The sequence below is a fragment of the Podarcis bocagei genome (genome assembly GCF_964188305.1).
Source record: "Podarcis bocagei genome assembly, chromosome: 9".
Classification (NCBI taxonomy): domain Eukaryota; kingdom Metazoa; phylum Chordata; class Lepidosauria; order Squamata; family Lacertidae; genus Podarcis; species Podarcis bocagei.
In genome coordinates this window covers 18,138,718-18,151,821 of record NC_138134.1, presented here as the reverse complement: position 1 = coordinate 18,151,821, position 13,104 = coordinate 18,138,718, and the positions used below count along the sequence as shown (strand labels likewise).

Below are 13,104 nucleotides of genomic sequence, written 5' to 3'. Positions count from 1 at the left end.
GAAAAAATTATTTTCTTGTTCTCCCCCTCTAAAACAAGGTGCGTTCAAGGTACATTTACCAGAGCTTGTGGGGCTGGCGGTGGGGGGAAGCGCTGCTTTCCCCCACTGCCAGCCTCAAAGATCCCTGAAGCCTTTGGAGCGCAGCGCCCCGCTGCCCTGCAGAGGTTTGCGCACAGCCGTCCCCAAGCTAGAACAGCGAGACGGAGCCCTCCGTCTCGCTGTTCTGGCTTGGGAACAGCCTTGCTAGCTTCTGCAGGACAGCGGAGTGAAGGCACCCCGCTGCCCTGCAGAGGTTTGCGCACAGCAATCCCCAAGCTAGAGCAGCGAGATGGAGCCCTCCGTCTCGCTGTTCTGGCTTGGGAACAGCCTTGCTAGCTTCTGCAGGACAGCGGAGTGAAGGCACCCCGCTGCCCTGCAGAGGTTTGCGCGCAGCCGTCCCCAAGCTAGAGCAGCGAGACGGAGCCCTCCGTCTCGCTGTTCTGGCTTGGGAACAGCCTTGCTAGCTTCTGCAGGACAGCGGAGTGAAGGCACCCCGCTGCCCTACAGAGGTTTGCGCGCAGCCGTCCCCAAGCTAGAGCAGCGTGACGGAGCCCTCCGTCTCGCTGTTCTGGCTTGGGAACAGCCTTGCTAGCTTCTGCAGGACAGCGGGGTGAAGGCACCCCGCTGCCCTGCAGAGGTTTGCGCGCAGCCGTCCCCAAGCTAGAGCAGCGAGATGGAGCCCTCCATCTCGCTGTTCTGGCTTGGGAACAGCCTTGCTAGCTTCTGCAGGACAGTGGGGTGAATGCACCCCGCTGCCCTGCAGAGGTTTGCGCACAGCAATCCCCAAGCTAGAGCAGCAAGACGGAGCCCTCCGTCTCGCTGTTCTGGCTTGGGAACAGCCTTGCTAGCTTCTGCAGGACAGTGGAGTGAAGGCACCCCGCTGCCCTGCAGAGGTTTGCGCGCAGCCGTCCCCAAGCTAGAGCAGCGAGATGGAGCCCTCCGTCTCACTGTTCTGGCTTGGGAACAGCCTTGCTAGCTTCTGCAGGACAGTGGAGTGAAGGCACCACGCTGCCCTGCAGAGGTTTGCGCACAGCAATCCCCAAGCTAGAGCAGCGAGATGGAGCCCTCCGTCTCGCTGTTCTGGCTTGGGAACAGCCTTGCTAGCTTCTGCAGGACAGCGGAGTGAAGGCACCCCGCTGCCCTGCAGAGGTTTGCGCGCAGCCGTCCCCAAGCTAGAGCAGCGAGACGGAGCCCTCCGTCTCGCTGTTCTGGCTTGGGAACAGCCTTGCTAGCTTCTGCAGGACAGCGGAGTGAAGGCACCCCGCTGCCCTACAGAGGTTTGCGCGCAGCAATTCCCAAGCTAGAGCAGCGAGACGGAGCGCTCCGCAGTGCTCCGTCTTCCTGTTCTGGCTTTGGGCTTAGCGGCGCAGCCTGCATTCGCTCTATAGGACACACACACATTCCCCCTTAATTTTAGGAGGCGGAAATGTGCGTCCTATAGAACGAAAAATACGGTAATTGTGAAGTTGCATTATTGAACAACTCCTAGTTTCATATAAAAGCCTTACAAAAGAGCTTTTTATAAGACTGGATGTTTTCACTGCATATATTTACACATCCTACATGGAGTAGACAGCTCCTTAGATAAGGCTACATATGAACAGGGCCAACTGGAATGCCAAAACAGGTTTAAATGGAACTAGAAATATTTCACATTCATTGTACATTAATATTTTGTAAGCCTTCATAAGAAGCAAAACAGTGTGGAGATGCAACAGAAAGAGGCTCTGGGGGGGGGGGGGACTCCTGCTCACCCCCTTGGCTGTTGGCCTGTGGGGTTCCACAGGGTTTTTGTTTGTCCGCCATGCTGGGATGTCATAAAGATGTTTGGAATCTGTGCCACCAATGTGTGGATGACACTCATCTCTCCCTCCCTCCCTGCTTTCCATCGCATTCCAGGGAAGCTGTGGAAGTGCTGAACCAGTGTATGAAGTTGGTAATAGATTGAATGATAGAAAGAAAACTACAACTTAATCCAGACAAGACAACATAGAATAGGGGGTCTAGAAATAGGAGTTCAATCTGTGCTGCATGGGGTAACATTTCTCTGAACACAGCTTTGTACTGTTTGTATTGAGTTGTATTTTACTAATTACCCTCCTTAAAGGACGCTGAGGAAAGGCAGAGTGTAAATATTTTAAATAAACAAATGAAGCAAGCATGCTCCCTACTTTGCCTTTTCTGCTATTTACCACCATTTGAAGCACAATGCACAATAAACTGCTTTTAATAAGGTACAGTGTTTTAGCATTGGTATAGGTACATTGCACACTTATTATAATACTTTTAAAAATAAACATAAAATGGTTGCTGTTTTTAGTGCCAACATTTCCTTGCTTTTAAGCAGTTTTTAAGCAAATGAAATTAGTAGGGGATTTATTCTACATGAACATTCAATTGAACTACAGATTTCTATTCTGTTTCCATGGCAACATTCGTTTCAAACCATTATTACTAAAATTGAATTTCACGTCTCTGTTGGAACTAAACAACATTAAAAAAGGCCCTTGGAAGGGTTCATCTAGCACAACTAATTACTCTGGAAAATAGCTTTCTAAAATCCAACTAATTTAAATTTCATTCCTGTCAAACTATTAAAGGTTATAATTGTGTCACTGTTTATTGCAGTGTCAATAGCTTCAAGGTAGCTATTTCAATGGCCACAGCTTTATAATATGTCTCAAAAGCTTCTTAACAACAGAGGAGGAAATGGTGCATCAAAAGCATACAAAGGTAGAAAGGCAAATGATCACGAAACACTGGGAAAAACAGAAAGGATATACCTTGCCTGTCTGAATTCTTGAGGTGAAATCTTTAGCAAGAGTAGGAACAATTCTTTAACAGTTTAAGTCTAACATTACTCTAGGCAGAACTCAGACAGATGGAAAGGAAACAAACTAGTCTACTGCAGATACTGCATCTGTGCATGGATTATTCTCATAGGCTCAACAGAGTACTGTCTACTCTCTCAGCCTATGCACACATGCAGAGGAAGTGTAGCAGGATCTGTCCCCCCAATCAGTTCAATCTTAGTTATTTGTACTCTGAAACTGTGCCAGAGTACATTATGCTCAAAGTGTGCTACTGGAGAACTGTCCAAACCTACTTATTATTATGTGGGCAAGTAAAGGTGAAGGATCAAGTGCAAAGTACTAGACCTGCATTGGATTACCCCAATGAAACTGACTGGCAACAGGTCAGGGCAGACAAAAGAAAGTACTTACTTGCATAAGATGATTGATTTATGGAATTCCCTGCCAGAAGATGCAAGGACGGCTGCTGGTTTCAAAAGGGATTAGAGACATTCGTGAAGAAAGGGTCTACCAATGGCAACTAGCTATTATAGCCAAATAGAATACATACTTCTGAATACCAGGCACCACTAAGCTCTCTTGTATAGATGCTCAGAGCATGTACTTTACACATTACAACAGGTTCACCATATAGCTACAAATCTGTGGAAGCACTGAGGACCAATTTCATATTTTGCAAAAGTAACCCAACTTGAGAGCAAGATGGCAGGTGAGTGGTAGAACACAGAGATCAGTTTATCTCTGTACCACACATCTGCCAAGTTGTTCTGAATATACTGATATAATTTATTAAATACATAACTTGCCCTTCATCCCAAAGGAGCGCAGGGTGGAAAACAGAGAACTAGTATAAAAAAACACAATAAAAATAAAATATGATGTATTTGAAAAATAAGAACATCAAAAGTTTATATATAATTAAATCAGCTGAAAAATATTTATTGTTTAGATTACAATCAAACCCCCATACACATATCAGGCTGGAGGGGAGGGTTGGACTGAGCAGCGGCATTCCTCTGCTTGCTTCTGCCAGCCTCCCACCACTCCACTGGCCCAGACCTCTCCCTTCTGCCTGAAAGTGCAGGAAGGTGGAAGGCCTGCCAGCAGTATCCCTGATGACAGAAAGTCCCAAAACAGCGCATTCTGAAGGTGGAACTGAGCTGGCCTCGAATCCACTTGATCTGAGCTGCTCTCACACCTAGCACAGATTCATTGCGAGACCAACTGCTGGTGCACGGATCCTGCCTGATTTGCCTGTCCCCTTTGCCCACCCCCTTTGCCACTCAGCTCCAGAAAGCCTCAGCGACAGCAACTTAAACTTTGGATTGCTTTGCCAGTGAGTGTGCTAAACCAATTGAATCAGAAAGGAAAATACCAGATGAAAGTGGAACAGAAAATACCAAACGAATGTCAGAACTGACTGACCCATCCCAAGTGTGTGTGTGTACAGAAGCGCTCTTTCTAAGTGCTAAAAGCACTTCAGATATCATCACCACAAATATCATTATCCCAGCAATCATCAGTCCCCTAGGGTAGGCAAATTTATTTTTCATGTCAGACATGGAGCAGCTTGCCCAAAGCAAATCAGCTGACAGCAGAGATTATGTGAGCTGGGAGTTTCCAGCTCACTATCTTATCCATAAGCCATGCCAGCTATTCAGGGGACATATTCTGCAGTACCCAAAACATTGTTATTCTCTTCCCTAGATCCCTGTAAAATAAAATAAATCCAGAGAGCAGAATTCAATGGGTCCCACCAATGGAAGCCCTGCACAATAGTTTCTGCTTGAGCAGTGGGACTTTCTGTCCCTTTCCTCCCCCTGCAACCACTGAAATTGGTTTTTGTGAGTCAAAGAACTTGCAGAACAGTGGGGGAGGGGGGGATCATTCGGTCTGGCAAGCCAAAATACTTGCTCTGACAGAATGATCGCCTTAAAGCAATGTTCCTTAATAAACAGACATTAGATGCACATACAGTGGTGCCTCGCAAGACGAAATTAATTCGTTCCGCAAGTTTTTTCTTCTTGCGAGTTTTTCGTCTTGCGATGCACGGTTTCCCATAGGAATGCATTGAAAATCAATTAATGCGTTCCTATGGAAACCGCCTTCAGACCAGGTCCGGGGACAGTCTGTCCCCCGACCTCTTCTGAAGGCTGGGGGGGGGGGACAAGGGCTTTTCTTCCCACCCCCAGCATTTTAAAAAACCCCGGGACAGCGGAGGACTTCTCCGCTGTCCGGGGCGATCTTAAAATGCTGGCGGGCGGCATTTTAAAATCGCCCGGGACAGCGGAGGACTTCTCCGCTGTCCGGGGCGATGTAAAAGCCCCTGGGAAGGCAGGCAGGGGGGACAAAGACTTTTGCCCCCCGCCCGCCTTCAGAAGAGGTCCTGGACCTCTTCTGAAGGCGGGCGGGGGGCGAAAGTCTTTGCTCCCCACCGCCTGCCTTCCAAAGCCGTCCGGGACAGCGGAGAAACGTGCTGCCTTTCTCCGCTCTCCCGGGAAGGCAGGCAGGGGGGAGCAAAGACTTTCGCCCCCCGCCCACCTTCAGAAGAGGTCCTGGACCTCTTCTGAAGGCGGGCGGGGGGCGAAAGTCTTTGCTCCCCCCGCCTGCCTTCAAAAGCCGTCCGGGACAGCGGAGAAACGCGCTGCCTTTCTCCGCTCTCCCGGGAAGGCAGGTAGGGGGGAGCAAAGACTTTCGCCCCCCGTCCGCCTTCAGAAGAGGTCCAGGACCTCTTCTGAAGGCGGGCGGGGGGCGAAAGTCTTTGCTCCCCCCCCCCGCCTGCCTTCAAAAGCCGTCCGCGATAGCAGGAAGCGCTTCCCTGCTATCCCGGACTGCTTTTAAAATGCTGGCGGTGGGGAGCAAAGACTTTCGGCCCCCGCCGGCCTTCCTGGACCTCTTCTGAAGGCCGGAGGAGGGGAAAGGCTTTGCTCCCCACCACCAGCATTTAAAAGAGGTCCCCGGAGATTTCCCTATGGGCTTTCTTCTTGCGAAGCAAGCCCATAGGGAAATTCGTCTTGCGAAGCGCCTCCAAAACAGAAAACCCTTTTGTCTTGCGGGTTTTCCGTCTTGCGAGGCATTCGTCTTGCGAGGTACCACTGTATAAACAACTTACCATGGTGTAATTGTGGGCTACTTTGTGCAAATCCGTGCAACCCTGTGCATCCGCAAAGGACCGGATTCCAAGGCAATTTGATGGATGAAGCTGCTTCATTAAAAATTTACAGCAAGCTTCTACAACCTGAGAGAGCTGAAGAATACATGCTGTAGATAACAGGCACTCGATATTATCTTCTTTTAATTCAAGGCGACCTAGAAGAGTCAGAAAGAAGTTTAAGGTATTTAGGAAATAATAATATTACAAGAGCAACTCTGCTAGATCAGACCAATCTAAGGGAGGGGAGAGAAAGCTCTCTGGAGTGGACCCAGACTAAATTAGTGGAACTTGGGTCCCAGTGAAATCAATGGGAAGTTAGTCATGACCAGTTATATTGATTTCAATGGGAATTTAGTGGAAGTGCAAATTAGTCTGAATCCAACCCACTCTCTCCACACCATTCAACATTTAACAAACCTCTATCTGTTATGTTCTCATAAGTCTAAATGAAGAAACCCCAAATGCACCTAGTCTTTTCTCATAAGCTAGACTCCTAGCCTCCAGAAAGGACAACTTTGTGTTCATGAGGTTGGAGGTGCATAGAGGAAAGAAGCTGTGTTGCCACTTTAACTGCCAGGTTTCCAGCTACATCCACTACAGGTCTGAGCTGCGTCCCTGGCTGGTACAGGGATGAGCCTGGCTCAGACAGCTCAAAAGGAAGGCCTTTTCACTTAAATCCTTTCCTGGGCCATAAAAAGGAGTTTTTGCAGTCTTCCCTATTTATATATTTACTTATACTTTCACACTGCTAATAACTGAAGTTATCAGGATGGTTAACAATAAACACCAATACCGCAAAACAGAATAAACATCTATATTTGGTTGGCTTTGTGGCCTATACCCCACAGTTACCAGGTTATTGGTGAGTTAAGAGGAAATAAATGAGACAGTACAGATTTGGGGGAACCACTGTATCAGGAGTTGGGTTTTGTTGATATTTGAGTAAACAGCCCCTTCCCTTCACAGCAGGTGAGAAAGCTAATAAAATAAACAAATGTACATACATTAGACAACTTTACCAGCCACTTTCATTACCTGTATATGCATATTGCACCAAAGCCCATAGTGCATTTGGCTCAACACCTTCCATTTTGATTTCTTCTTGCCTTGCCTCTCTTACATCATTAGTAAACATGGCGGCAAAGTAGTCCGAGACAGAAGACAACACTAATCTGTAACCATATGAAACAAAAGATGTGAAAATGACATTCACATTAATGTCATTTCTGAAAACATTTTGAACTTGACAAACTATGATATCATCTACTTCTCAATATGTTTCTTAACCTACCTCTTTGGTGCTTTACAACTTCACTGCCCAGTAAAAAATACCACTTAAAGCTAATCTGAATTTTGAGACAAAAATGAGAACTTTTTGGCGAAATGCAGTTCAATGGGTGCTAGGACTGGGCAATATATCAATATATCATCCAAAACCAGTTTGAAGTTCACATCATGATAACTGTTTCATAATATTTGAGCTGGCAATATATCGCGAATTACAATGTGTGTAAGGGCTAGGCAACCTCTGGTTTTCAACATCGTGATAACTCACCAGCTAAACACTGCAACCTATCACAATGTCAGAAATAAGGATGGAACTATACAGAGGCAAAATGTCCTGGCAACTGCTAGTACTTAGGGGACTAAAACAGATAAATGGCAATATTATCAAGCATCACAAACAGTTTCGTCAGCAGGCAAGCCAAAATGCAACCCAACAGGACTTTTGGTTTTGGGCTTGGCTACCAAATGGTGGTATTCAGGACAATCCAAAGTACAGCGATGAGACATAGTGAATACAAATAATCTGGGACTGCAAGGCCTCATGGCAATGACAGCTAATGATAGCAGCAACAGCGGCCTGCAAGGCCTCGCGGCGGCAATGAAAAATCACAGCAGAAGCAGTGGCGGCCTGCAGGGACTCGCAGCAGAGGCCTGCCGAGACTCGTGACTGTGACTGGAGGCGACAGCAGTAGCGGCATCCTGCGAGGCCTTACGGCCAAAACAAGAGATGGCAGCAATAGTAGTGGCAGCTTGCGAGGCCTCGTGGCAGCAGTGGGAGGCAGTGGAAGAAGCTGTGGCAGCCTGCCTCAGCAACGCCTTACAGGTCACCTCTGCTTCTGCCACCGTCTCCTGCTGCCACCACAAGGCCTCACAGGCCGCCGCTACTGCCACAGCCATGACAAGGCCTTGCAGGCCGTTGCTGCTTTTGCCACTGCCGCAAGGCCTTGCAAGACCACCACTACTGCCGCTACCACGGCAAGACCTTGCAGGCTGCCACTTCTGCCAACCTTGCCCACTGCTATGGTGAGGCTTAACAGGCTGCTGATTATTGTGCCACTACTGCCAGGCTGCCGCTGCTTCTCCCCCCCAAACAACGTTGATTCTGTCGCTGCTAGGCTGCTGCTGCCTAGTAGGCCTGCTGGCAGTCCCGGATTATTTGTATTCACTCATCACCATACTTTGGATTGCCCTGAATATCACCATTTGGTAGCCAAGCCCAAAACCAAAAGTCCCATTTGGACGCATTTTGGCTTGCCTGCTGCTGAAAGTGACCATGAGGTGATTGATAATATCATCATTTATCAGTTTTAGACCCTTATGTAGTAGCAGTAGCAGTTCGCCTCTGTGTAGTTCCTTCTTATTTCAGATATCATGATATCTCATGATATTTAGCTGGTGATATCTCGTGATATTAAAAACCAGTTATCGCCCAGCCCTAATGGGTGAAAACATCTACTTCCTAGTAGTAATAATAGACAACCAAATGGTATGGGAAAGTTCATGAATGAAAAATAAACAAAAGGCTAGCAACAATTCAATAAAAGTGCTTTGTTATGGCTTTTAGCTAGATAAATAAAATTACTACCTTACCTACAGACAAATATGCACCAGCAGCTCCTTTTTCACAAGCAGTGAAATGTTTATGCAAAAACTACCCATGTGCTTAATTTTTCTATGATTTTCAAATTATTGCAAATATTTCTTTTGGACAAGACTTTTGCATTGACAGCTGTTAGAAAAAAATATATTTGGTTCAAACCACCACATGAACATATTGCAAGTGGACTAGTTATGGAACTTTTTCAAACAGTCAATTTGGGAAGTTTGTTATAACTTAAGAAAAGTCTAATTGCATATTTACCTGTGTGCTGGAATCCGACGGTCACCAGCAACTAATACTACATCACATAACTGTTTGTGTCTCAGGTAGTTTTCCATCTTTTTAAAGGTTTGCTCTGCATGGTTAAGAGCCTGAAAAAATTCATCGGATGTACAAGGCTCCATCGTATGACACGATGACAGAGTCTGGCTGCTACTAGAAGTCCTGGAAGCACAAAAGATATATATTTTAAACTCATATTCACAGCCTGAGATAAAAGATGTTTGTATTATGCGTTTCAGAAAATAATAGACTAATTCATTTGTAGGCATTTTTGACAAAGTACAGAATCTCTAACAGCTTCTTCCATAAAAGACTTGCTGTGACTGACAAAAGATTGGATACTAATGGCACATATCATGAGGATTTTTTTTAAAGTTATAATTCTTCCAGCATTTAATCATTGCATTCCCACCAACAATGGCATGCCAGTTTGTTCTACACTGCAAACTGCCTTTGTATTCCATTTGTATTATTCAGTTTCCACTTTCAAGTGCTACTCAGTTAAAGCAACCATACAATGTAGAATAACCACAATTCATGAACTAAGTAATAGGTCAACAAAATACATATATATTTTAATGCCTTTTGCACTCCCTTCTTGCATTTCCAATGCAATTTTGTTTTCCCATTGAACTTTTTTCTCTATATCAATATAAAACTAGCTGTATCTGTGGAAATGGTTTAAAAGTACATGACAGTATTTTTATAGAACAGTATACCAAAGAAGTCAGACTAGCTAACAAAGACTTCTTTACAGTGCAGTTTATTTTATTTACAGTTTTGCTGCTAAGTGTACGCAAAACAAAAACACTCTCCTGCACGTACATCCAAAGAGATACTAAAGTCCAAGCATCATTTTATGAGCTCCAGCCATCTCTCTGAAGGCAACTGGAGCACCATGCTAATGAACATCTTATGCCAGGAAAAGTGGTTAATTGTTCAGCAAAGATGCAATTAATGCCACTGGCAATTATGTGATCATAATTAGGTTTCAAAATTAACAGCCTATTAAGAAGATATATAGATGGATGGTAGAAAGAAAGCAGCAGTGACCTCTAACATGTCTTCCCACGCCAGCGAGAAGCAGAGCAGCAGGAGGCTCAGCTACAGCCAAGGCTGCAGGCAGTATGTTTGTGAAAGCAGGGCATCTTTGCCTCCTCCCATGGAGTAAAAAAGCCACACACATTGCTAACTGGAAGAAGCTAAGGGTCGATGTCATCCCACCTATGCCTTCAAATGAGTGATGACTATATACATGCTTGAGAGAAGGGCCATCATCCACTTCTAACAGAGTCCACAATAGAGAAGAGTCATGTCCCTCCCCCCCCCCCAACGAGTGAGGGTTTATTCTGCAAGCTGTCATTCACACAATAACAGTGCATCAGTGGTGGAGTTATACAGGACTACCTACACATCATTTAGTTTTATTACTTGTTATGCAATGCATCCCCAGTGTTTTCACATTATTGGCGTCTGGAGAAGCACTAAAACACAACAAAAGCAGGAAAGACACACAGAGAACATTTGTGGATTTCAGCAGGATATTATGGGACATGCACTGATGAAGCAGCATGTCCACACTGAATATTTTGCAGGCGCAAACTGCATTTTTAAATTGTTTTCACAGAATACAGAAAGAACACAAGGTAAATAAGCAAGAAGGAAACAAGCCCCCTCTGCACAACCTCCACACACAGACCCCAGACAGGTCAGCCATCAATGAAATAAAAGATTAAAAATCAACCCAGAGTACTTTTCCACATGCAACCATGGGAGCCAGGCAGACAAAAATCATGTTTCTTCATAGTCACATAAGCTATCAAGCTTCACCAAGTTGAATAAACTTTCCCAGTCTGCAGAACACCATTTTCTGTGCGTTATACTTTCTATCAAGGCCAAGTTCCATATCTGGGTAGTCCATTCCATCATTAAATTGCCTGTATATGGGATAACTGATTTAACTTGTGATTAAATTGCCTGCTAATGTTCTCCAGTGTTTGGCTATAGTTAGTCGGGCAACCACAATTAGGAACATGGTAATATAAGCCTTTATGGTTCTATGACAGCCTTAATACCTGTGTGTAAAGGTGAAAATAATACCATAGTTCACATCAGGATACTCAAATTTTGTTGACATTTGAATAAGGCAACTGCAGGTCTGATATTTTACAAAGTAACAATAAAAAGGTCAATGATATGACAAAGGAGGGTCATTCCATACAATTTCCAAAAGCCCACATTTTTTGATTAGTGCTACAATTGGCACTAGAGTGGATCCAGCATCAATGATGCAATGTTCTGCAGTGGAAGAGGGTAGCCTTGCTAAACGAGGATTCTGTTTGCACCAAAGCATATCTAATCAATTGTATGCTTTAGCACTGGAGAGGAGAAACAGCTTATGTACACTGTTTTAAACAGCAAAAAAACTTCACAAAATGTCAGTGTGATGCTATAGGAAGCCAAGTTAGTCATGCTGGCGCTTGCCAATTTTGTACAGGGGGAATACATGAAATTAGTAAACTTCTGATTTGCAGCAAATCCGTTTGCCAATGCATCTGAACAGGAAGGCTATGGTTTATGCTTGTCAAAGAAGACTGAAAGCCAGGATCAAAATGTGGTTTTGGTGCTTGGCTGCAACAGCAAATGATGGTTAGCTGCAAGCCAGGAACTAAATAATTAAGCAGAGCATCCGAAGGAAGGAGGAGAAAGTATACAAGCACGGGCTCAATCCCTTGATGCCAAACTATGGTTTGTTGTTCTGTGCTATGGTGAGTGCAGAGGTGTGTGGGTGTGTGTGTGTGTGTGTGTGTGTGTGTGTAGTACAACTATGCTGATGGACTCCAAGGTAGCATTCACTAGATGACATAGACGAATACATGCGCAACTATGTTCTTCCCAACATTCACATCACTAACCTGAACATAAAGCCCCACTAAGTTCGATAGAAAGGGACGTGGGTGGCACTGTGGTCTAAACCACAGAGCCTAGGGCTTGCCGATCAGAAGGTCGGCGGCTCGAATCCCCGCGATGGTGTGAGCTCCTGTTGCTCAGTCCCTGCTCCTGCCAACCTAGCAGTTCAAAAGCACGTCAAAGTGCAAGTAGATAAATAGGTACCGCTCCGACAGGAAGGTAAACGGCATTTCCATGCGCTGCTCTGGTTTGCCAGAAGCGGCTTAGTCATGCTGGCCACATGACCCGGAAGCTGTACGTTTCCGTGTGCTCTGGTTTCTATCACGGTGTTCTGTTACGCCAGAAGTTGCTTAGTCATGCTGGCCACATGACCCAGAAGCTGTCTGCGGACAAACACCGGCTCCCTCAGTTTATAGAGCGAGATGAGCACCGCAACCCGAGTCGTCCACGACTGGACCGAATGGTCAGGGGTACCTTTACCTTTAAGTTCAATAGGTCATACTCTCTAGTACTTGCGTATAAGGTTGAAGCCTAAATCTTCTGTAAGAGTGAAGGTGCACATAAAAATATTAATTAAATTTTATATTTTCATCCTAACATATTTCAAGTGCAGAGACTTTTTCAAAGGACTCTTTCAAAGGGACGTGAATTTTAGTTGATAAAGCACAAGCAGCTGGTTCACTTGGTGGTGAATATAAGAGCAAACTTGCTAGGTGATTTAAATATACAATTTAATGAAATCACCCACAGTCTTGTGTGAAGTCTGTTGTTCAAGAACACTTAAAATCTGTTACAAACACACTACTGTCAAATCCTGCTAATTTAAAGAAGAAAAGCATGGTATGGTCACAAGAGCCCTTCTACTTCTTATCTTCTATCCTTGCAAACAACAACCAAGGGGGTCAAATAAAGTACCCACACCCACATAAAGCACATATACAAGATCTTGAAAAGAAGATGCTTGAGAAACATCTTTTCTGACAACACACAGTGCAGTTGAAGTATGAACAAATGTAAGA

The 13,104-nt window shown here is 45.1% G+C and overlaps 1 protein-coding gene across 3 annotated transcripts in view; it reads right to left on the bottom strand.

The window, feature by feature from the left end:
• KLHL5 (kelch like family member 5) overlaps positions 1-13,104 on the bottom strand; it is a 54,337-nt gene that overhangs the window by 15,266 nt on the left and 25,967 nt on the right. For all 3 annotated transcript variants that reach the window (XM_081207700.1, XM_081207701.1, XM_081207699.1), the window contains 3 exons: positions 9,155-9,337; positions 7,042-7,178; positions 5,965-6,161 (listed from right to left, as the gene is read on the bottom strand). In XM_081207700.1, coding sequence (XP_081063826.1) covers positions 5,965-6,161; positions 7,042-7,178; positions 9,155-9,297 — 477 coding nt within the window. In that variant the 5' untranslated portion in view covers positions 9,298-9,337. The remainder of the gene's footprint in view (positions 1-5,964; positions 6,162-7,041; positions 7,179-9,154; positions 9,338-13,104) is intronic.